Genomic DNA, 26405 nt, shown 5'->3' with positions numbered 1-26405 from the left:
AAGCTTGATAATGCAGTCGTTCAATTTCCAGACCCTTCTATTTTCCTGGTTTTCTGAAAACCATTATTTTAGATTTAACAATATTAATCTTACGATTACTGCAGGCAGCAAATAAGGCCAAAAGATGTTTTGTCTAAGAGCACAATATTGTCCGTATAGCCCAGCCAGGATGCTCTAGCCCCAGCATCTTGAAAGTAGTCCAAACCGCCAAATAAAGATTAAAGATTAGCGGGCAAGAAGGTGCCCTTGTTTCTACCAGACACTCGTAGAAATTGAGTCAGTAAGCTGACATTCCAAGTCCAATCTAACTCTTACAGTGGTGTTCTGGTACAAAAGCGTGATTAGATTTTGAATACTCGCTGGAATGCCCCCGTGTTTAAGCTTCCTCCACAGTAAGTCTCTATTCAAAGTGTTGAAGGCCGCACTGAAGTCGATTAAGGCCACATAAATGTCTTGGCCCATAGAGTCCAGGCTTCCTCAACCACCACAACCAGTGCATCAATGTTATCTGCAGTGGAGTAAGACTTCTGGAACCCGGTCTGATTGAAGGTAGAAAAGATGTCTGCTTAACCGAGTCCATAAGGTCCCGCAGAAGAAGTCTGGCAAACTGTTTAGAAGACACATCAAGTATTGCCAGAATGCAATAGATCTTTGGGTCTTGTGTCTCATTCCGTTTATGAATGGGAACATGAAGGCTGTTTTGCCAGGATGCAGGAACCCTATTAGTCAGGCAGATACATTTAAAGACTGGCAGCAGCATTCTACTCCATAAATGTGGATTGAGCTTCATAAGAGAGTTGCACAATCCATCAGTTCCAGGGGCTCTGTGCCCCTTGCTTCCCTGAATAAGTTTGGCAAGATCAGTCTCAGTAAATACCCTTCTCACAAGGCAGAAGAATGCCCATGCTACGCCTCAGTATTGAGGACAGTTTCCAGAGTAGTTTTTATAAACTGGGTCCAGGCCTCCGCAGAAGCACCAATCACCAAACGTTCCTACTGTGCCCTGCTGTGCCATTAGCACACTGCCAAAATTTCGGAGAAACATTGGTGCTACACAAAGAATTCCTGCAACCTTGTAAGCTGTTAGATACTTTGCTATTTACTAAGCCAAATTCTATAGCCCCGTTTAATTTCCTTCATACGCAGGGAAACTACTGTGGGGTTGAAATCAGCGTGCATCAATTCTCTAATAGAACGCCTAAAGCTAATTTTTTTGTCCCAAATCCTCCGATTCAACGCATGTTTGTGTTTATGTAAGCAATGTTGGAATAATTTGTGCCACCTACTGGTAACTAGAGGTTTTAGAGGAAATCATTACTTCCTAGTCTCTAGAACCAAGCGATTGAACCTATTAAAATAAGTCCCTCATAATGAGCATCATAATCCAGTCCAGTGGTCGGAGAGGAAGGCAACACAGTCTGCATGTGCATTGCCACAAATCTGACACATTCTGGGCCATGGGTTAATACAAAGTCGTTTGCTTTTTTTTTTTTTTAAATTTTTAATCAAAATTTAGTTTTTGATGCATACGCATCTTTACAAAATTATAGCATTGTTCATAAAAATTACATCTGATAACATCTTTACATCTTTGTGAAATTTGGTACATTCAGTTCATTCCCAAAATTACATAAACAACAATATCATAATTCTTTGTCAATTCACAGAATTAAACAGAATTTAAAAAGGGCCAAAAACAGAATGGCAAATTACAGATATCATATATAAAATCATGTAATACTTTTGCTTTACACACGATTCCTGGGGCCTATTTCATAAGATTTCCTCCATTATTTAGCGCAACCATTCCTGTATGATCTTTAACTTCACTGGTGGCTTTGGTTGCACATCTTAAGATCATGCGATAATGGTCGCTTTCTTCACGTGGAGTCACTTCTAAGCTAACAACTTGATGAACACATCTAGAAGACACAAAGACGTTATCTATAGTGGAACAATTCCCTTTCCCACTCTAGTGAAGGCCCCAGGTTTATCTCCTAGTTTTACCATTCAACATGGTATGATTAAAGCCCTGTGAAAACCTAAGCCAGCAGCAAATTTTATTATCATGGGTTGATTGCCTGTATGCCTCAGTAGAAATATCCAATTGTTCTAAATAATTTGGTGCCATGGGCAGTAATTTAGCATTTAAGTCGCCCATTAATAAAATAGGTGTGTCCGTAGTGATAGAATCAGCGTCACAGATTTTACTAATGGCATTCACAATGGCTGCTGTTTTACCCTGGCTGGGGGATTGTAGACGTTTATACACAGGACCTTCTTCCCATTTCCCAATAGGGGACTGGTGATGATGCCTGCTAAAAGAAACTCACAGTCCTCATCAAGTTTAACAATGGACAAAGAATTGATGACACTAAGTATCGACCCACCATTACATCTCCCCCGAACACCTTCAGAAGCAAGATTGTAGATTGTGTTCCGACCATCATGGGTTCTGTACGTTTCCTGCATCCCTATCACAGCTCAATCCTCCAGCAGAATACCCAATCCTTCCATTCCCCATAATGAGAGCGGACTCTCAAAATAATAATAATAATATTGGTGGCCACCAGGGGGCGCGCAGATGCCGGGAGCCTCCGAGTAGCTCTCCGGCCCAAGTGGTCTGAGCCCCAATAAAGATCGGACAGAAACGTGTGGGAATCACCACTGCGTTCCCTGTCACAAGAGTGGAGAGAATGGGGCCAGCATTTGCTGGCAACGGGCTGCCGCACCCGGTGCTGAAAATGAAAGCGAGAATCCCGCTTTCTTGAAGCTGCGCTCGTAAAGGGGACGGCGTCCTTCCAGCCCGCTTAGGCCCGGAGAAGGGCGGTGGGCTTTGGGAATCATCAGCAGGGGCCACGGACACCCGCAGGGGTCCCCGCATCTTGGCAGGCAGCAGGTGCCGGTGTAACGTCGAAATCTGCAACGGCCCGCTCACTGAACGTGCTCCGGAAGCGAAATCACACGGATGACAGATGACATGAAAGTCACGTGAGGAGGAGTGGGCGGGCGTTGCTATGGTCCTTTTCTCAGATGGGAACTAGTCGCTACGGGGTTGAGTGCGAAGTAGCCCCGGGAGTAGATTTTACCCTGAATTGGGAGCCTGCGAAAAAATAGCATGGCTTCTATCCTGGATGAGTACGAGGATTCTCTTTCCCGGCCCCCCTCGCAGAGCCATGGCCGCGGGAGCATCGGAGTGCCTCTGTCGGGTGAGTGCGAGTGAGGGCTGTACAGGCATAGTGTCTGCAACATTGCTGGGTGGGGGTGATCGTGTACTTAACGCTCTCTGCCCGCCCCGGCATGCTCCCCGACTACAGGCAGCTGTCTCTCCGGTGTTGTATGCTATTCCCATGGTACCTTGTGGGAGGCAGTGTTCGCAATCTTCGGAGCCACTTTCTTCTTCCTCTTCTTCCTCCACCACCCAGGCGCTTCCCCATCCTAAAGGATGATGTGCACCAGACCACCACCACGACCACCACCCAGGCACTTCCCCATCCTAAAGGATGATGTGCACCAGACCACCACCACCACCCAGGCGCTTCCCCATCCTAAAGGATGATGTGCACCAGACCCACCAATCAATACTTAGCTCACATAAACTCACAACCTCTCCCACCGCCCTGTCTGCCTCACAAAATCCAACATCACACTGTTCCTCCTCCTGCCTCTCACCCCGTCACTTCCCAGCAAAGCCTTCCCACTCAGCTCAGCCACACCCAGCGCAGATAACCGAACCCTCATCAATTCTCTCTCCTCAACAGGTCTCTCACACCTAAGCAGAAAATGTCCCACAGTCTCAGGCACCCCACACACGGCACAGTCCCTCGACTCACGCTTCCCCCACTCGAAACAGACAGTCATTCAGACCCACATGCCCTATCCTCAACCGATTCAGCATCACCTCCTCCCCTTCCTCCATTCCAGACTCCCCGCATCCACCTTCACTGACACTTTCCCACAAACACCAAACATCCACCTGCCCTTCACCCCACTCACCCACCTCTCCTGCCACTCATCCATGACCCGTCTCACCACCACAGCCTTCACCTCATCCACACTCAAAGGCAACCTCACATCAACCGTTCCCCTCCTCATACCCGCACCCGCCGCCAGATCCACCAACTCATTACCCAAAATGCCACTGTGACTGGGGACCAACGCCAACTCCAAATCCATCCCCTCAAGTACACACCGATCAATTTTTCTACTGATGTCCAAAATCACATCCTTCCTATCACCATCCCCTGCCACAATCGCCTGCAACCCACTCAATGAATCCGATAACACCACCACCTTCTCATACCCCAACTCGCACACCCTATCAATCGCCACCAACTGAGCCGTACAAATCGACACATCATTCGTCAGTCGCCCCACTTTATACTCCCCCAGTGCTTTCCAGATAATACGCCATACCCACTCTTCCAGACATAGGATCTTTCGAACCATCCGTGAACACCTTACATCCTTCCTTCCGTGCCACATACGCCTGACCCAAAGTCTTGATCTCACCCCGCAAACCCCGCTTCTTCAACACCACACTCGCCAACTCTAAACACACCTTTGGAGACCCCATCATCCACATCGGCCATCTCACCAAATCTATACCCGTCACAGCCAACAACTCGGCCACACCCCACTGCACCCCCTTCTCCCACATGTGAAACCCCAAAGTGCCCCCCTTCCTCCTCCACCGGTCCCCATAGTAGTCAAACCTCCAATTATACATCAAACATTCATGCACCGGGTGAGCCACACTTCGCACTGCACTTCACCCACCACCTCATATTCAACGCATCCCTCCTCAACCCCAACGGCATCTCCCCCACAAGCACCTGCACCGCATTCACTGGAGAGGACCTCGTCACACCCGAACACACCCTCAATGCCCTCGCCTGCACCCTGTCTAACCGCAGCTTCTGACTCGCTGTGAAACCCACTGCCACCTGACATCCAAAATCCATCACACTCAAAATCAACCCCTTATACAACATTCGTAAACACTTCTGCTGCACACCCCACTCTTTCCCAGACACCGCCCACAACAAATTCAACCTACGTTTACACTTATCCACCACATCATCCACCTGCAAATTCCAGTTCAACTTCCTATCCAAAATTACCCCCAAGTACCGAAACTCCTCTACGCTCTTCACCCTCACACCTTTCAAAACCAAGTTCAACTCCTGTTGCACCCTTTTCCTTGAGAAAACCATACTTACACTTTTATCCACAGACACCGAAAAGCCCCATTTCCCACACCACTCCTCCATATGCACTATCGCAGCTTGCAGCCGACTCTGCACCAACTACAAACTCTGCCCTCTTACCCATACCACACCATCATCTGCAAAGAAATCCACCTGACACCCGATTCCCGCCAAAGCCCGAATCAACCCATCCACCATCACATTAAACAGCATTGCACTAATCACACTCCCCTGCGGCATCCCATTCGCCATCTTCCAAACCTCAGACATCACCTCCCTCACTCTCACCTGAAAGGTCCTATCAGCCAAAAACGCCCTAATCCACCAAATCCTCCCCTTCACACCCATCTCCAACAGTCTCACCAACAACTCACTCTTCCACACCATATCATACGCCTTCTCGAAATCCAAAAAGAACGCTCCCACCAACTCCCCATCTCACAATGCCTCCTCCACCCCAGTCACTAACCTCACTAACGGATCAGCCACCGACCGATTCCTCCTGAACCCACTCTGAAAATCACTCAAACACCCATTCGACTCCAAATGAAACCCCAATCGCTCAACCACCATCCGTTCCATAACCTTACACAGCACAACAGTCAGCGCAATCGGCCTATACGACTTACACTCCGTAGGAACCTTGCCACCCTTCAAAATCGCCACCACAATCTCTCTTTTCCACAACTTCGGCAAAACTCCACTCTCCCAGATCTCATTGAACAGAGCCAATACCTCTAACTTACATTCCACTGGCAACTTCTCCAAAAATACATACATGACCCCATCCACCCCTGGGCTAGACCACTTCCCCTTCCGAATCGCCCCATCCAACTCCACCATAGAAAACAGAACCTCATACTGCTCCTCCCAAGGCCCAACATCCGCCAACAACTCCCGCATCTCCTCCTCAATCACACCCATACTTAGTCTCACCGCTTCTGGGAAGTTCCCTGAACTGGGCACCCCCGCAAAATAATTCCCCAACAAATTCGCCTTATCCCCATCCTCACTGACCACCTCTTCCCCTTTCAACAACACTGACACACCACCCTGCGGCCTCATCAATCCGGACATCCGCTTGAACTGTTTCCAAACCTCACCCACACCAGAATCACTCCCCAGGGACCCACAATGGCCCCTCCAATATCCACGCTTCCTTTCCCTAATTACCCTCTGCACCACCGCCTTAACCTTTTTATATGCCACCAAATCCACCAACATTCCTGATCTCACCGCCCTGGCCCTAGCCTTCTTACGCGCCGTCACAGCCCTCGAACATTCCACCGACCACCAAGGAACCTCGACTTTCCCACCCTTCCCCTTCCCAATCTCCGGAACTGCCGCCACAGACGCTGCTCTCATTCCCTGCACCAGAAGCTCATTCCATTCATCCACCCCCCCATCCCTACCTCGAGGAACAATCAATTCCCAACACACTCCCATATACATCTCCCAAACAGCCTTCCTAAAATTCAACCGGCTCCCAGACATCTGTGGCCTGATCCCTACCTCACCCCTCACAGTCACCAAAATACCAGAATGGTCGCTCCCCATATCCCCATTCTCACGCACCTCCCAATCACATTCTCCCGCAATCGCAGCAGACACCCAGGTCAAATCCAAACACGACAACTTCCCAGTCCTCACATCCAACCGCGTACCCGAACCATCATTCAGCAAAAACAGACACAATTCATCCGCCATGTCCTCCAACAGATCCCCATTCGCATCTGTCCGATCACTACCCCACAACGTGTTGGCACTGTTAAAATCGCCACACAAAACACAAGGTCCCACATGTCCCCTTATCACTCCAGACAGCACACCCACCTCCACCACCTCACATGGATTATAATAATTTAACACCAATACTTCCGATCCCCCTACCCGAATCCCTGCCCCGATAGCCTCCACTGCTCCATCCACCACAACCTCTCTTGCAACCAACCCCTTCCGAACTGCCAGAGCCACACCCCACTCCCCTCCAACCTATCCTTACGAAACAACTCAAAACCCAGAATCACAAACCTCAGATCACCCCTTAACCACGTTTCCTGAATACAAACCACATCAACATTCACAGCACTGCTTTCAACTCCTGCCCATTCCTCAACAAACTCATCGCGTTCCACTGCAAAATCCTCAGGCCGACACCCCACTCTGCTTCCGCACTTTAGTAACCATCCTGAACACATCCTGTTCCAACACATCCACAACACCCAAAAACCTCCCCGCTTCCACCACTCCTTTCGTAAGATCCGACATACTGACAGACAAATTCCCCTGTACCAGCTTCAGCACACTCACCATAAAGCACATAACTCAGTTTTCGGGACAACCACCATTTCCACGCCTTTCACCTCACCCACCATACTCTTCCTTCCCATAGTCTCATCCACCACCGGCTCCCTCCCACACACCTCACTCGCCACCCGTTCCGGTTTCACCTTTGCCACAGCCTCTGCATAAGACAAACCTTCCGCCACTCTCACCTGCACCACCTCTCTCGCCACCCTGTGGCTCTCACATCCCCTAAACGCAGTTGAGTGCCTTCCCCACAATTCACACACTTCTCCGGGGTCTCCACCTTGCATTCCTTAATATCGTGATCTCCTCCACACCTCCCACAATGCCTCTCATTCCTGCACACTCTCGCCACATGTCCAAACTGCTGACACTTATAACACCTCAACGGCATCGCCACATAAACTTTCACACGGAACCTCTGATAACCCATCCCCACCACCTCCGGGCACTCCGTTCTCGCAAACCTCACTGCCACAGTCGTAGACAACACATCCCTATGTGCATCTCTCCTCCCCAACCTCCACGCCTCCACCACCCCCACACCCGCCAGTTGCTCCTCCACCTCAGACATATTCACAGACACCGGCACTCCATACAGCACCCCCTTACACAACACACCACTTTGGTCAAACACTCACACTGCATGACTACTCAGACAGCGTACCTCCAGAATCTTAGCCTTACTACCAGCATCCGTTCCCTCCACCAACAAACGGCCCCCAGCCACCACTAGCACCCAAGTAACATCCCCCACAGCCGCCTTCACCCATCTAGCAATCTCCATCGGATTCTCCCCCAGAAACGTCTTCTCGCGATTATCAGGCTTCAACACCACCTTCCACACACTATCACACTGCATCTTCTCCTCCCCAGACACACCGCTCCCTGAGGCTTCCAGCCCCTCCAAAGCGCACTTTTCCTGGGTCCCCGACCCAGAGTTGCCCCGGTCCAGCCCCCCTCCATCATTCCTCCATCAACTCGCCCCTCACTTCCCTCTTTCCCCCCCTCCACAGATGTAGGTTTCACAGTCAGCGTCTTCCCTCTTTTCTCCCCCTCCTTCTTCTCAGCCTTCTCACTCCCCTTTGATTTCCTTCCCATCTCCTCCATGCACACTCACCCCCTGCACCCGCCTGGAGAGTCCGCTCTGCCTCCTCGAGCCCAGCACCCTCCACCCAGACACCGCTCCCCCCTGCCTGAGTCCGCCACACCAACGTCATTCAACGCGCCGACCATGCACGTTCACTGCGCCTCGCGAGATTGCCTGTTGCCATGCTCACTCGGATGCCCCGCCCACCCACAGATGGCTACAGCCATACAAACAGCGTAAAAATGAGAAAATACAGCGGCATAGTCCGCCCTCCAACAGCTCCGTTCCTGAGATTGGCCAGTTATGTCTTTGTAGCTCCGCCCCTGCCCATTCCTGTCATCTGTGGGGATGCAGAATATCATAGAAAGGGCAGGCATGCAACAAAATGTTAGCTGCTTACAAAAGGATCAGATACATGGGAAGCATTTTGTTTCTTCAGTGTCACAGCCCCTCTGAGGCACACAGTCTGCATAATAAACCCAACAACACGTTTATTTTCTTTTTGTCATCGGCAGCTGAGGCTTGCTTAGTAATAATGGTGACTTTCCAACTGAAAGACCACCAGTCACCTTGAAAATATGTTACAGTTAAAGTGAGCAACACAATAAAGCACCCTTTTAAAATGTGTTCACACCCATAACGTCTAATAGCTTGATATCCTAAAACGTAAAATATGCTTTCATGTCCTCATGTGAATGTTCTTAAAACCATGCATAACACCACGCTGGAGGTTTGTGACAAATCTCCAAACCAAAGTGAGTTTTTTAGCCTCTTTAATTGTGCATCTTAAAGCGCTGAAAATAAAGTGAGTACATAGATATTTTGCCCTTTGCAGCTTATAGTTTTCCATTCAGGATGTGGAAAATAAAGGTACACCAATATTATTGTGGCCCAACATGCTGCTATAAGTATTTAGATGTTGTCATGATGCTTTATTATGCAATTTGTGGATTTTGCAAGTAAACTCTATAGGACAGTTTTATTGTAGGTCTTGACACCCAAAACTTAAACATTTGTTCCAAGTAAAGCGTGCAAGAAGATGGCCATGCCCAAATTGCAGAGTGGGTTAAAATCCTTGCTTCGCTTTTTAGCGTAAGTGTGTGATCCTGGCCAAATAATGTAATCTCACAATGGGCCTCATTACAAGTCCGTCAGTAACTCTGCCGGTGCTACCGGCGGGTTGCCGCCGGACTTACAATATTTAGTGGCACCTGGCTTGCCGGAAACACCGGGGGATTACAACCCCAGTGTTCCGGGAAGTCGGGCGCCGGTAAATGGTAAATCCCCATTCCCATTTGAGTCCCATAGGACTCAATGGGGATGATGGAAGCACCAGCACCGTTAATAACGGTGCCGGTGCTTCCGTGAAGTCTGTGGGGGGGCGCTGTTACGCCCGCCAGGTCTGACCCTAGAGGCCGGGACAGCACCAGCCCTCAGACTCGTAGTGTGCCGGTCCGTTGTTACTGGACTGGCACACTTGTAATGAGGCTCACTGACTTCAACTGCATAAATTGGAGTGCTCATAAGTGATTACATTTACACCCTTACAATAGGACAGTTTTAATAAGTGTAGGGAAACATTATTGTACCCTGGTGCTCCTCTGCTAGTGGCACCGATATGCTTACATAGAATTGCATTATTGCTGCACTGGCCCTCCGCCAGTCACGTATAACTTGATTTGACAGGCATACATTCTCCATCCAGTCAGTGCACCTGAGATTCTAGTATAGGGGACTAACTGTGGTAGAACCAACATTACATTTTCTCCCCCTGTTGCTCCCAGCCACTGAAGTTGTTTGGGCCGTCCAGAGTACTGCCCCGCACTCTGTCTTGTTATGCTATGATATTGAGCCTCTAAGAGTTGGACGAGACATTGGAAGCAAAGGTGCCAGGAATAGCCCTTCAAAAAGACCAGTGCGCAGGAAATAGACATCACTTCTGCACGTAATACCTTTTACTTAAACTCTGCAAGCTAGTCTTAGAGGAAAGATGGGGGCACCAAGCAAGCTCTGCAAAAACACAATCTACTGCCAAACGTCCACATCCAGGTCAATGGAAGAGTTATATTTAGCTCAGTTTGTACATGTGTATTTATAAACCAGTTATGAACTTATCGTTTTATGTTAACAGGACTGTACGGCTGTATAGCCCTGGTGCGTAGCTGCTAGGTTCTTCCCAGCCATGTTTGCTGTATACTTTGCTAGTAAGCAACAAAGACAGCACATTAGCCGAGAATCGGGGATGGCGGCAGGGCCTTTCAACCCTTTCAAATGAAAGGGGCCTCGAGCCTCGGGACCCCCAGCAACAGTCCCCATATTGCCACTCAGCAGTGTAATAACACAGCAATATATTCCTTTATATATTGCTCACTTTCTGGGTCTTACAGTGTGTGCTTTGCAGTGCTCACCTTACAAGCTGCTGTTGGAGCCCCATTAAGGAAAACAGAAATATTATCACCTACTTTCAACACTGTTTCCTCCACGTCACCTACTTTCTTATGATGAAGGATCATTCATAACTATTCAGCTGCCATTCAGTGTTTCAGCTTCCTGCTAGCTCGTGATAATTGGCATCAATTAACCTTATCTTTATCTCCATTATAATGTATGCCCTCCACCCCCACAGGAGCCTCAGACTCCTTTCTGCTCTAAGCAAGGGGAGCCCCCAACCATCATGTTGAAATAGTCCCCCCACACATCTTCACCCAGGCCTGCAGAGAATATTCCATTATGTTTCGAGAGGACATTTATCAGACCTATGTGCCCCACTAAATGGAAACAATTTTGCCCTTGCAAATCATGGCCCATGCCGCACGTCACAGCGTTGAATACTATACACATGTACCAGAGGTGCAGCATTCATACACTTACAAGAACAGTACAAACAATTTTGATAGTAGAGGTGCAAGATATCATGGCCTGAACGCACCTATGATAATTCCCATCCCGTCTCCAGGGGGTTAACTCACAATGACACATGTGGTCATCCTGTTTTTATGTTTTATCGGGTCCCAACCAATGTAGAGGCACTATCTAATCCCTCCCTGGACACCCCCATACCTTTTGATTGTGGGGGTACAAGATAGCATGGCCGGATCGCACCTATGGTAATTTGCAAACCCTATTTCTCTTGGGGTAATTCACACTAAAACAAGTGGTCATCCTGTTTTATATTTACTCAGGTCCCAACCAGTGTATCGGTACAATCTAGCTCCTCCCTGGACACCCCCATACTTTTTCATTGTGGGGTGCATGATTTCATGGCCAGAGCACACGTATGGTAATTCACATACCCTGTTTTTCTAGGGTTAACTCACACGGACACAAGTGGTGATCCTGTTGTACGTTTACTCTGGGCCCAAATGATGTAAGGGCACCATCTAGCCCCTCCCTAGATACCTCCATATCTTTTGATTGTGGCGGTGCAAGATATCATGGCCTGTACACAGCTACGGTAACTCGCATCCCCTGTCTCCCGGGGGTTAACTCACAATGACACAAGTGGTCATCCTGTTTTATGCTTAATCTGGTCCCAACCAATGTGGAGGCTCCATCTAGCTGCTCGTGGGACACCCCATACCGTTTGATTGTGGGGGGTGCAAGATATCATGGCCTGATTACACCTATGGTAATTCGCATCCCCTGCCTTCCTGTGGATAATTTACACTGACACAAGTGGTCATCCTGTTTTGTGTTTACTATGGTTTTAACCAATGTAGAAGCACCATCTAACGCCTCCCTGGACACCCCCATACTTTTGATTGTGGGGGGGGCGCAATAAATCATGGACTGAACGCACCTATGGTAATTCACATTCCCTGCCTCCCTGGTGTTAACTCACACTACCACAAGTAGTCATCCTGTTTTTATATTTACTCCGGTCCCAAACAATGTATCAGCACCATCTATCTGCTCCCTGGACACCCACATAACCTTTCATTGTGGGGGTGCATGATTTCATGGCCTGAGCACACCTATGGTAATTCACATACCCTTTTATTCTTGGGTTAACTCACACTGACACAAGTGGTCATCCTGTTGTATGTTTACTCTGGCCCCAAATGATGCAAGGGCACCATGTAGCCCCTCCCTGGATACATCCATACCTTTTCATCGTGGGGTGCAAGATATCATGGTCTGAACACACCTATGGTAATGTGCATCCCCTGCCTTCCTGTGGTTAATTTACAGTGACACAAGTGATCATGCTGCTTTGTATTTACTCTGGTCCTAACCAATGTAGTGGCACCATCTAGCCCCTCCTGGAACACCCTAATACCTTTTTGGTTGAGGGGGTGCAAGATATCATGGCCTGGACACACCTACAGTAATTCGCATCCCCTGTCTCCCTTAGGTTAACTCACAATGACACACATGGTCATACTGCTTTATGTTTAATCTGGTGCCAACCAATGTAGAGGCACCATCTAGCCCCTCCTGGGACACCCCCATACCTTTTGATTGTGGGGGGTGCAAGATATCATGGCCTAATTGCACCTATGGTAATTTGCATCCCCTAATTCTCTTGCGGTAATTCACACTAACACAAGTGGTCATCCTGTTTTATGTTTAATCTGGTCCCAACCAATGTAGAGTCACCATCTAACCCCTCCCTGGTCACCCCATAACCTTTGATAGTGGGGGGTGCAATATATCATGACCTGAACGCCACAATGGTAATTCACATCCCCTGCCTCCCTGGAATTAACTCACACTAACACAAGTGGTCATCCTGTTTTATGTTTAATATGGCCCCAACCGAAGTAGAGGTGCCATCTAGCGCCTCCCTGGGCACCCCATACCTTTTGATTGTGGGGGTGCAAGATATCATGGCCTGATTGCACCTATGGTAATTTGCATCCCCTAATTCTCTTGCAGTAATTCACACTAACACAAGTGGTCATCCTGTTTTTATATTTATTCCGGTCCCAACCAATGTATCAGCACCATCTATCTCCTCCCTGGACACCCACATACCTTTTCATTGTGGGGGTGCATGATTTCATGGCCTGAGCACACATATGGTAATTCACATACCCTGTTTTTCATGGGGTAATTCACAGTAGCAAGTGGTTATCCTATTTTAGATTTGCTCTGGTTCCCCTTAAGCGATGTATATGCATCCCCTAGCCCCTTCCTAGATGCCCCAAAAACTTTTGATCAGTGAGGTGCACAGAAGGTTGAACCAAGTGCTGAATAATCTGTGGATGACTTGTGTACACTCTGTGTGGGAGTGGTAACCAGTGACTCCAGAGGGAGCTGTGATTGTGAGTGTATGTGAGATGAGTGGTAGTGTTGTGGTGTGCAGGATGTATAAGAGGGGTAAGTGAAGAGTGTAGATGTCGAAGGAGTAGAGGGGGTTGAAGTGGAAATGAGAGATGAGTGGTAGAGTGAAGGAGTAGTGAGTGGTAGAGAGGGCACATGATATGCAGGAGTTTTAGAGGGGCATATAAAGTGGTGGAGACTGTCATAGGTGAAAAGGGGAGTATGAGAGATAAAAGAGCGAGGAGTGTGTGAAAAGTGAATGGACAAAGGAGGAAAGAGGTGGAAGGAGATAGGGAAAAGGGAGAGAGTCGGAGGAAAGAATGGAAAGTGTGGATAGTAAGAGAAGGGTGGAGGGTAGGGGGGTAAGAATTGAGAGAGGTCGAAGACAAAAGTAGAGAGTAAGATCATGGAACGGAGTGAAAGAGTGAGAGGGAGCGAGTATGGCTACCCAGTTCTATTTTTATGCAAAACACATTTCAATGGATTGCTTTTCTCCTGCATATTCCTCATCAGATAGATATCCATTCCAGTGTCAGCTGCTCGCAATTTTTTTTCGACATGGGGCATTAGTGCCCCTCGACTCGCCCGTCGATCCCTCTTGACTCCAGATGTAATGTTAGTCGCCCTACATACACCGCGTCACTATGCCCCTGTCCCTCAGTTCCTCAGTTTCTTTTTTCCACACACTCAGCATGCTGCTCATCGGTACAACTCACTTTCTCTCAGAGAAATATTATTTTCAACCTACGAATTTTCATCTTATTCAATGCGGTTTCAACATTATGTCGCTCCCAAGATGTCAGGCTTCAAGTGGTGCAAGTACTGTCGTTCCAAGATGTCCATTACAGACCCACACAGTGTCTACGTGTGGTGCCTCTGCATCGGTCACGTCAATGAGGACTGCGGTTCTTGTATGAAGATGAACCCGAAATCACTGCGAAGAGGGCTACGAAACTCGCATTAGGTTCACCCCTGTCAGTCTCTGGCCTGCTTGACCGTCTGGTCGACGAAGCTCAATACGGAGGGGCCCACTCCGGCAAAGGATATTAGGCGCCATAAAGAAACCAAAAAGTGATCACATTTGCGCAGTTATTCCTTGTTCTCCTCTTCCTATAAAAAGAAATGGCGTCATCGACAAATGTACGATTCTGGTTCCTCTGACGTACGCGTTAAGTCAGCTTCAGGGCCTACATCTAGGACCGAGTGGGAGGTTTTTAAAGAGCAAATGCTCGTCATGTTTAAGAAAGCAGCTGCAGGTACGGGTGACTCCTCGAAGCAGCACACTCCATCTGGTGCCACCTGGTGTGGATCAGTTGGCGTCAATGTCCGACTGATCGTACATGCCTCAGTGGCGATCTGATTTTTTTCGGCACTATGGCTTTGATTTTCAGTGACAATGATGTCCACGAGCCGTTTGTCGTTGATCTTGCAAATTCAGGCAATGGAGGCACATATCTTTCTCAGATGTGGTTGATTTGATAGCCGTGGCAGAGGGGCTTTGAGATGCAAGTGGCTTGGACACTTCCTCTGATGTGGAGACTCGGCAAGCCCACCCTTATGGTCAAGAAAGTGCAAAGTATCGTTCCACAGTGGACAGGGGAGTGGATGCACTAGGTAGCAGTGCCCCAGCCAGCACTCGGTCAGGATATGATCTGACGGACATTTTGGATGAGGGAGCCCCTACAGAAAAAGCCATGCCTTTCAATATGGCCATTGCTGACCCCATCGCCACCTTGTGGCAGAAGTCTTGTACCACAGCACATATGAATTTTCTTCACGACAAAGCCCCATATACAACCCTTATAATCTGCATTTCCTGCCTTTTAGGGGTTGACCCACAGACAGACAACAGGGTAGCCTGTTTTATATTGATTGGAATCTCAATATATGTTTCTGAATCATGTAGCACTTCCATGAATTACCCCCACCCATTCTTATTGTTGTGGTTCAAGATATTATAGGTTCTTAGCAAAGCCTTACTCCTACAGTGATTGGATCATGTCATGCAGAGCAAAAGAAAGCAATGGAATAATGTATGCAGACCTCACCCCCTTACACATACAACACCTTTGATACTTCAGTCATACTCTGTCCATGGGTGCCAAGATAAGAGTCAATAGTAGATAATGGGGCAATGGGTTAGTCATCTGTCGTAACTGGGATACAGACAAGGTGGTGGACCAACACAACACCTGCCAAATAAGTCAGGTGTTAAGGGTATTTATTGTAGACGTCAGGCTGGATACGGGTTAAATGAGCATGGGTACTGATATTGTTCTCATTTGATCAGATTTTGTCTTACAGCCTGGTATTGGGGGTAGCGCAGGAGCTCTATGTGATTCTGCACAGAGGCACCCACCTCCGAAGAATATTCCCATATCCTGGTACCATTATTAGAGGAGTTGACCAACATGGGTACCCAATACCTGCCCCCACAGGAATAGGTGTGGAGGGGAAATGCAACAGGGCCCCGCGGACCCTCAAGGCCCCATTGTGCAACTCACAAGGGGATCGTTCAGTTTGTGCAAACTTTCCAAGGTCTCCAGATTGTGTCAGTGAGCTACGCCTCTTCTGGAGCTTCAGACGATGTTTGAATGAAGCCACTTGTACCTTGGGCTCTTGCATGACATAAACTTCCAAAAGGGGATCTCAGAATGTAGAGCCACTAAAAGGGTCTTGGATAACAAGCTGCCTGTGTAGATGAAAGAGATGGTGTAACCACGGCAATAATGCAGTGGAAAATGAGGGAAAATAAATGGCCTAAGAACACCCCAAAATAAGGTTGAATTGCAATTTAGCAAGAAATGTCTGGTCTGTTCCAGCAGAAAGAAGTGACTGATTTTAAGAGCATCATGTATGACCTGAATGATGGCAGTTTCAGTGCCGAAACTAGATTGTTAATCACAAGAGGCTGTGTTAGTTAATCAAATCATGGAGTTGGTTGGCAACTGGCTACTGAAGGATTTCTCCAATTAATAGGAGGCTAAAAATCGGACAGTAGCTTACAATATTGTCAGGGTTCAAGGTACTTTTTTGTAGGAGGGATGATGAGTCCTGTTTTATGGTCCTTTGAAAGATGCCTTGTGTGAGTGAGGTATTTACTGTTTTAAGGAGGGAGGATAAGGGCATTCCCCTTGATCTTTTAGGATGTGTGACGATCCTTCAGATGGCGTCACTTCTTCCCAGAAGGGAGCCCCTTTCCATGAAGCCAGGGAGGCGTGACCTCTAACCAGTAGTCACCCTGGGTGTGGTAACATGCGGGTGGATCTCATGGGGAGGGACTCCCTTCCTGGGGATAAGGACGTGAGTCTGAGATACGCCCCCTTTATCTCCCAACCCCCTGGGCTGATATCAATACCCCAGTGCACTGGATGTATGGTGAAGTCTGAAACAATATCTTATTGTAACATTCCTGACAAATCTATTAAGATAAATAAATAGATGAAGAAAAGTCGGAAAATGCAACAGTCAAGCGGGAAGAACACTCCACCAGCTGTAAGCAATTGGACCAATGTTACGCTGGGGCTGTCCCCGCTCCTTAAGCTAAACAGCAAAGAAGGACATTATTCTCGCCACCCGATGATGAGAGTGGAAGCAAGTGATCTTTGTTGCAGTGTGGCCCATCCGGCTGGACCCGAGCGACTGCGGTTTGCAAAGAGGAGGAGAACCTGGCGAACAAGAGGGCCTCCGGCGAGCCTGCAAAGCTGAATGTGGGTCTGGGGGACTATAACCAGGCAGCAGAGGTGAGCAGCGGGATGCCTGAAATGTTTGTTGCAGGTCAGTGTGAGGCCAGCATACTGAAAGTGGAGAGAAGCAACAGTGGTGGCATGACCTGCTGAAACCGCAAGTCTAACGTGAAGCTGCGTAGGTGACAGCAGTGAGAAGGAGAAAGACTAAGATGGTGGCGTACCCTGTCGTGGGTGGACCAAGCGGCCCAACAACTATGCCGAGACCTTCAAGCATAAGAGTTGGCTGCAGAGGGGAGTAAATCATGGAAGTAAAGTGATAGAAGAAGTGAACTTGTGCCCCCTGGCAAAACCAGTGAAGAGGTTCCCCGGGGAAAGGTAACTGGAACCAAGATAAGTCCGGTAGGAGGCCGGGAAGAGTTGAGACTGTGAAGTATCTTGCGAAAGTAGTTGATTTTTGTCCGCAAATCCCTGGCCAGTTCCACAAACGTGTGGTCCTGGAAAGTCAAGAACACCTAAGGGGTCATCTTACTCGTCCCAGTGGGGTCCAATTTAAAGTATCAAAGAACGTAGAAGATATTGACATTTCCGAAAGCGAATTACAAGGGTTGATTTAAAAAAAAAAAGCAGAACATTGAGAAACTAGCTAGGAGAAGGGAGTCCTTCTCGTAGCCCTTCTGAGAACTTTTCGTGGAGCTCGTTTGGTTGCTGGAACTCTTTTTGCTGAACTTTCAAGAACTTTTGTTTGGAAAGACTTTCACATCCAGGAGAAGGGAACCATTCTCCTGGGCTCAGAAATTGCTTGAACTTTAGTTATTATTTGGTATAGCAACAGGGAAAGATAGAGGTTTTGACCAAGACAGAACTTTACCATTTGGACACTACGGACACCCTGACAGACCTCAGTTTAGTTTCTTTAAGTAGGGACACTACCTATAGAATAAGGATAGATAGGCTTTGTCTTTGGTTAATAAGTCTATAGCAATCACTATGGCACCACTTGGTATGTCTCATCATTCCTTGCCACCACAAATGACAGGGGGTTCATCTTTGTATGCTATGTGGTTGGTTTAAGTGGCATGAGGGCAACGGGAGTGAAGGTGGTCCTGCATTGTGTTATAAGCAGTGGGGTTGAGCCGTGGGGAACAAGAGTTTGGAGTATGGATCAATTGCCATATGTTATCTTGATGAAAAAATTGTTCATGGCGTTACACTTTTCTTTACAGTCAGGGATTAAAGGGTCAGGAAGTGGGTTGAGGAGTTTTTGACTGCTGTGAAGAGAGCGTTACTCTTGTTGGTGGTAGACAAAATAGTTGATGCGTAATAAGCAGTTTGGGCTTTGACGAGAGACAGGCAAATACTGAATAAAGCCTTGAAGTTGAGGAGGGCTTTATTCCTCTATGCTTTACAGCAGTTTTTTTGAGTGACTGGATAGTACGGTTATTGTTGGTTATTTCTTCTGTGTACCAGGGGATGGTGAGTTTATCCCTGATGTGAAGCAGTTTAAAGGGGTCATGGGCATCAACCAATTCCATTGTAGTTGTTTGAGAGTTAATAAGGGACTGTCAGCATTGGAGGGTGGTGGAGTTAGAGTTGCTAGTTTGTGTCTAGTGCTTCCAAGGGGAAGTCCTCAATGGAGAAACTCAAGGACATGGTCGTTTGACAATGACCCTTGTTGGACGGGACATTAGAAGTAAGGCGGATGAGGTTGGCAGCGTGGTCTGTCCAGTCATGTGGGATAGGGTTAAGGCAGTGTAGAGGAGGTCCCAAATATGGCCTGCACTCCAGTCCCCATTTTGAAGTAACAGGAACATTCACACCGAGATATGTGACGTATGATGAGCAAATAAACCAGCAGAGAGCCGCAGTAGGGCTCTGCCCAATGCCTATCAGAAGCACAAGTACCAATAACCAGACAACCATGGACAGTAAGATACCCATTAAGAAAACCCTACCAGCAAATGAAACGAAATGAAGATTGCTTAAACACTGTCCCAGAAGAAACTCAAAAGCCCTTAATTGAAGTCGAATAGTGACGACACGAGGGCCCGGACAGACTCACAGATAAAAGAAACGACAACCAAAAGATGACACACAGAGACAAAACGCCATGAATAAGGATATTGTGAACTTAGAAGGAGAGACAATGTTGAAATATAAAGAAATGTAAGCCGTAAGCAGGATGAAGACATTCAACCAGCTAACGCCTGTACATATGCTTGTAACCACAAGAAGCTAAGAAAACAGTGCGGCTTGCTATGCATAGTAGAAAAATAGAGCGGCAAGTGCCACCTATACATATCTACCTCAATGAAGCACACTATATAAGTGCGAGTTCACTTTACACAAAAGCAGAATTAACTCGGGGGTCAAACAGGACAGGATTCGTATTCAAGCTAAAACTAGAAGAGACGGCTGAATCGAAACTCAGCAAGAGCAATTCGTGCCTGGGAAGTCGAGGTCAGACCAAGAGAAGGAGCGAACAGTAGCTTTGCGGAATCGAAACTTAAGAACAGAACAGCCTATCGCAGGAAGGCCGAGATAAGGAGGCCCAGGCAGGTGGCAAGCCGAATAAGCATTAAATGCGCAAATAGAAGGAAAACTAAGAAGATTCACGGTGTGCTAGCACGTGACCAGCCAAGCTAGAAGAGGCAGCTACGCCTGGCTGTCACCCAAACAGAAGATACCATAACTTTTTCTGACAAGAAGCTACATTTTCGAGGCTGACCACAGCCAACTAATTGACACATAGCCACTAAAGTACTGATTGATGGAAGGGAGGCCGGGTGAATCTTGGGGCATCCTGCAGCTGGTTGACCATTGTGCGTGCTGCTAATTAAAGTGGAGATTTATGCATGGGGTTGAAGCCAACCCAATCACAATGGACCAAATAATCTAGGGTCCTATAGATAGTAAAACCAATGGGACGTCGTACTTTTAGTGATATCCACCGTAGTCATTTTTGAAGGAAGGGCTTAGACGCCCACCTAATAGTGTTTATCCAATCCCTGCACTCCGTTACCATATACAGATATAGCACCTATATGTAAGTTACCTTTTCCAACCAATAGAATTGCATGTTAAATTTTGAGTGTTACACGTCAACGATGACAAGTTTTGGGTATAAATGTTACCGTTTGTATGAAGTTGTTGGGAGTTGAAGCGAGACGGGCTATCGCATCACTGTTGATTTCCACGTTTCCCCGTTTTTTTGTACTTGTCATTAAAATGACTCCCCTTTGCCAACCCATTGAGTTGTCCTTATTGATTGGTGTTGGAGTAAGACAACCTGCACCCCCATCCACCTCAAGGTGCAGCTATCTCGTCTTAAAGTACTACAGAGCAAACTCTGACTCTATGGGCCGGTCGGGGGTCTCTCTAGTACACTAGTGTATAGGAAGGATGCTGAGATGACAAGGTGGAGTATATATCCTATGATGTCTGTGGGGTTTAGCATTCATTGTTTTATATCCAGGGGATCCATGAGGTAGAGCTTAGAGTCCCTAGTGATGTTAGTGAACTCACCAATGAAGATGTTTGCGATTGATGCTGAGGTGATGGCGTCAGAAGTGTTTTAGAGGAGGTGTGTGATAAATCGGATGAAATGTAATTATATCTATATGCGGTGATGGAAGGTGGCAAGAGAGAAGCAATGGGGATTTCATGGCCGTTTAACTGAGCATGGTATAGGTTGAGTCTGATTTGTGGATAACTGGCACACCTCTCCTTAGCTTCTCTGTGCGGCCTACATTTTGAATGCTGTACCCAGGTGAGAGGAGAACATCAAAGACATTGGTAGAGGGAGTGCCAAGTTTCAGAGATAAATATTGCATTGACTTTGTTTGCGGTGATGAGGTTGGTGATGTCAACAGCATGGTGGATGTACTGGTTTGAATTAATAAGCATTATGTGGTGAGAGAGCCAGGATAGTGCAGATGATATCCTAACGAGGGAAAGAGAACGTGGCTGAGATTAAGATGATTTGCGGCTCAATGACGCGGCAAGAGTTTGAGTTCGTGTCCTCATGAGCTTGGGAATGCACTGTGGCTGTTGAAGACACATTGTAATGTCTGCTTGTTGGAAAAGCAGGGGTTTAATGTTCTTGCCTTTGTCCTTAGCGAAGGATGCCAGCGATGAGGACACCCAGGCAAGGCTGGATGTATGGAGAGCATTTGTCTTATGATTGGCTGTTGGGCTGGAAGCGACTGGGCTGGCAATCTAACACTGAGCCCGGGGAAGAGCATGGCAAGGGAGGAGGAGGCCAGGCCCTTAAGTAGTATCTAACATGATATCCTGGTGCATAACATGTGTTAGCCGAGTCTGTGTGCTCTGTGCCCATCACAGGTACAGATCCTACCCACATTAGTGGATCTGTCTGAACTTTATCACATGTTGACCATGGAGCCATCGCAAGTCAGTGAGTCTCTCTTTTTTTTATAACTATTACATGTTATGCACAGAGGTTTCTCATGTCAGCGACTCTGTCTGCTATGTGGCTGTCAAAGGGAACGCAAAGAGTTCTCTTGTCAGCAAGCCTGCCTACTCTCTACCAATTATAGATGATACACTCCCACATTAGTGAATCCATCTGCACTTTATCTGTCACTGGTTAAACACAGGGGCCCTGGCAGGTCAGCAAGTCTTTCTTTTCTGTCTATCGCAGTATATGCACACAAATACCACAAGTTAGCAAGTCTCTCTGCTATGTACCTATCACAAGTGATGCATATAGTCACCACACATCAGCGAGTGTGTCTGCAATGTGTTTATCAAAGGTGGTACACAAAGCCATTATATGATAGTCTGTCGGCTATGTGCCTATCACAGTTAATATAAAGAACAATCATATGTCAGTGAGTCTGCTATGTGCCTTTCACAGGTGGTGCACAGAGCCATCACACACTAGCAAACCTTTCTTCCATGAATTGTGACAAATCTCAGGGTGTTGTCACTGCTTCCACAGGGGAGCACCTTCTCATGAGCCCAGGTGGGTGAGTCCACTGCCGATAGTCCCAGAGGGGTTGGTACTCAGCGGGAGGATTGCATGGGGAGGGAGAGCAACTATGAGACCAGTGATGACCCTGGGAGAATGCAGTATCCCTGCCAATCACCTGACCCTAGAACTCTTGCCTACCATGACCCTACCGCTTCTTTAACTTCTCTCTCTCTAAACCTTTATCTTCTTACACTATGTGTTTTGGTAGACCAACCAAGTAGAGATTACTGAGGCTAGGGAAATCCCTAGTGAGTCACAACATCATGGCCCACTCAGTAGTGGGACGAGGAGGAGGCGCGGAGCAATATAGAGTGCCTATCGATCCCAGAACATGCACTCTAGAGGTTCTTGACAACCGGTCAAGACAAGTTAAAAAGGAAGAGGGACTTGACAAAGTGTGAAGCCCGTGCCGTGGAGGAAGCACAAGTCGGAGAACACTCGGGGGAAGAAGGAAGGCAGACCAGGGAGCCGTGGAGCCTGCTGGTGTGCAGAGACCGCGTGGTGTACAGCATGGGAGGTACTCCTGGCAACCCTGAAGGTCAGCAACTGGGGACGGACAGTCCCGCGCCGACGAGAGCAAACCTGGTGCGACGGAGCCAACAAATGCCAGAGAGGATAGAGGAGAGAGGAAGCAGGGGAAGCCCCACCACTGATGGCAGGCATGCAGGAAGCATCAAGGGCATCACGCATCAGCAACCAAGGTACATTGAAGAGTGGGAGGTGATGCGAGCCATGTGAACATAACAAAGGCCAATTACACACAGAACAGAGTCTGGGACCCCTACAGTTCAGAGGTAGATCAAGAAGGAAGAGTTTCTGTGCAGAGGGGACCTTGCCTTGCAGTTGTGGCTGGTGTGCTTCCATTGGTGGCAGTAGCTGACTGATTTGCATATAGCTGGACCCATTTTGCAATGGTGCAGACCGGTTAAAAAACGGTGGAGAGGAAGGTTGCCCAGAGCAATGCCAGTGGTACAGATTCATTCAAAACCTTCTACCCATCACATTTGTGGTTATGGTTTGTCTCACTATGTGAGAGATGGTATGGCCAGACGTGGGTCCCTTACTCGCTGCGCCATAGGAAACCAGCCTGCACCTCACTGAGGAGGCCCAACAAGGTCAAAACATGTCTGGCATTGCTTGTGTTTCTGTGCAGATGGGACACGGCCTAGCAGTATGGGCTGGGCTGCTACCATTGGTGGCTGTACCTGAATGATTTGCATATGGCTGGACTCCTTTTGCAGTGGCGCTACAGGCAAAAAAACGATGGTGCGGAAGGTTGTCCAGAGCAATGCCAGTGGTACAGATTCATTCAAAACTTTCCACCCTCACTTTTGTGGGTACAAGAAGGCAGAGTACCTGATCTTACTTGTGCAAGTACTTGGTCAGAAAACAAACCAAGTCAGCTCCTCAAAGCATGAGACTATGAAGAGAACTGGGAGAGCAAAACCTATAAGCATAGTACTTGGTATGCGAGTGAACCAAGTCTTTGTTTGTGTGGCGGCATATGGTATTGGAGGAAACTAGATCTGCCAGTCAGGGTCGGGGACCCACCACCGCCTGGGAATGCATCCAGGCTGTTCTTCTTTGTCGCAGTACTTGGTGGGATGATACTAGGGCTGCCAATCGGGGTCAGGGACCCACCACAGCTTGGGGGAAGAGCATGTAGGCTGTTCTTCTTCATTGCAGACCCTGGTGAGAGGAAACCAAGCCTGCCCATCAGGGCCGGGAGCCCAGAGACAGAAAGGAAACCGGAGTATGGCCAACCAGGGAACAGTTTCCCCAACCATTGTTTGAACTTTGTAAAGAGACTTGAACTAAGCCGGGGAAGGGAGGCATTCCCTAATAGTTCATGATTGGACTTTTGCAGAACTGTCTTTTGCCCCAGGGGAAGGGAGTCATTCTCCTTGGGCAAGAAAATACCCACTTTCATTTAGTTTAAACTTGGAATGTGAGGTACAGAGTAGGATTTTGACATTGGGACGTTTACTTTGAACATTGTGACATTAGTATTTCAGTTGAGGCAGGGAAACCCCTCTTAGAGTTAGGGCAAGATAGGGTTTTCTTTTCCTTTTTGCACTTCAATAAAAGTCTATAACCACCACAATGACCCCTGTGTGTTAGAGTCTTGCTTCTGTGCCCTTACAGTATGCACACATTATACACAGAGCCATCACATGTTAGTGAGCCTGTCACCAATGTGCCTATCACAGGTGACACACAGGGTCATCACATAGAATAGTGTATGTCTGCTATGTGCCCATCACAGGTGATACACCACGCTATCAGGTCACTGAGTCGGTCTGCTGTGTGTCTTTTATGGGAGATACACAGAGAGACATCACAGGTCAGCAAGTATGGCTGCTCGGCACATGTCACATGTTATACACAGAACCATCACATCAATGAGTCTGTCGGCTATGTGCCAATCGCACATTATTACAATAGCATACCACATCAGCAAGTCTGTCTGTTATGTGCCTAGAACAGGTGATACACAGAACCAGTGCATCATGTATTAGTGAGTCTGTCTGCTCTGTGTCTTTCACATGTTATACACTGAGCAATCACATTGTTAGTGATTCTGTCTGCTTTGTGCCTATCACATGGGCTACACGGAGCAAGGTAAGTGGGTGTGTCTAATATGTAATGTGAGGGCATCATGAAGCGAGACACAGATAACAGACTTAAAGTTCATACAAAAGATATTTATTAACTTAAATATCAGGCTGGTTGAAACCCTAACTTGTCCTATACTAAGGTGGGATTTCCATACCTGAACAAAACTAAGGAAAGTCTCAGTCAAAGAGTTTAACTTAAAAGTCAGTCTGTGTTCAAAACCGATTCTTGCCCTCACATCTAAAACAAAACATTGTGTAGGGATGTTACTAACAGAATAAACAGTGCTTCACTCAAAGTCTGAGCTTTTTCCAGTTCTCAACCTTCTTTCAGTTTCCCTTTCCCAAGTACAAGAAAGTTGCACAAAAAGTTTCAAGCAACACAGTTTCAAATATCCTCAGAGTTCCCTTCCCCAAGTTCCGAGCAACACAGTTCACAAAGTAAAGAGGTCTTGAGACTTTGTTCTCAAGGCAATGTGTACAGTTCCTCAAGTCTCGGGGTACACTTCTCTAAGACTTCATCTCTGCCAAGTTTATTTTAGTGTTTTCAAAAGTGCAACAAAACTCAAGGTCAACTGAGTCCTCCTTCTGGTTGGCTTCACCAGTTTATTCACAATGTTTCTCTTTGGTTTGTTTCCCAATTCATTCAGGGCTTACTGGTCTAGGTGCATTCGTCAGACCACACGATTCACTGATCACAGGTTGCGCAACCAGGATCCCTAGATTCTAGGCCACACAGGTTCTTCAGTTCCAGCCCCTGTGTACCAAGTCACTTTGACTTGGTTCCACTTTGCTGGCCTCTTGCCTTTATGTGCAAGTTGACACTTTTTTGGCTTCTCCTTGTCAACCTTTTGATTCTGTCACCATGTGTCGAACACCTCTCGCCAGTCTGTGGCCTTGTCGCATTCCATTCATTCATAAAAGTTCACCTTTGCTGGGTTTTATTCCTATCCCACCTTCTGTGGGACTCTTTCACACTTATGCCCTTTTCCCGTAGTTTATTTTCACATGGGCACTTTAATTGTTCTTCAAGGTTTGCTTTGTTCATAAAGTTTTTAAAGCACTCAGAATTGAAGATATCTAGTTTAGGGGTTTCAATTCAGTTCAGTATTCAATATACTTCTGTTATGTATGATTTCGCCTTTTCATTCAGTTTGGTGTTTAAAATGCATTTGTGAGGCTTAATTTGATGTTTTCATTCAGGTCTGTACTTACAATGCATTTGTTCTGCTCAAT

General features: G+C 47.3%; 1 protein-coding gene across 1 annotated transcript in view; it reads left to right on the top strand.

The window, feature by feature from the left end:
- The first annotated feature begins 3005 nt into the window (after positions 1–3005).
- Positions 3006–26405, top strand: part of VPS18 (VPS18 core subunit of CORVET and HOPS complexes) — a 121403-nt gene continuing 98003 nt past the window's right edge. Inside the window, exon 1 of the mRNA XM_069637511.1 lies at positions 3006–3209. Within this exon, the coding sequence (XP_069493612.1) occupies positions 3119–3209 (91 nt within the window). The 5' untranslated portion in view covers positions 3006–3118. The remainder of the gene's footprint in view (positions 3210–26405) is intronic.

This window comes from Ambystoma mexicanum, chromosome 14 (assembly GCF_040938575.1).
Source record: "Ambystoma mexicanum isolate Mex_15411 chromosome 14, UKY_AmexF1_1, whole genome shotgun sequence".
Taxonomy (NCBI): domain Eukaryota; kingdom Metazoa; phylum Chordata; class Amphibia; order Caudata; family Ambystomatidae; genus Ambystoma; species Ambystoma mexicanum.
Note: the sequence above shows the minus strand (reverse complement) of the source record. Positions and strands in the feature narration are given on the sequence as shown.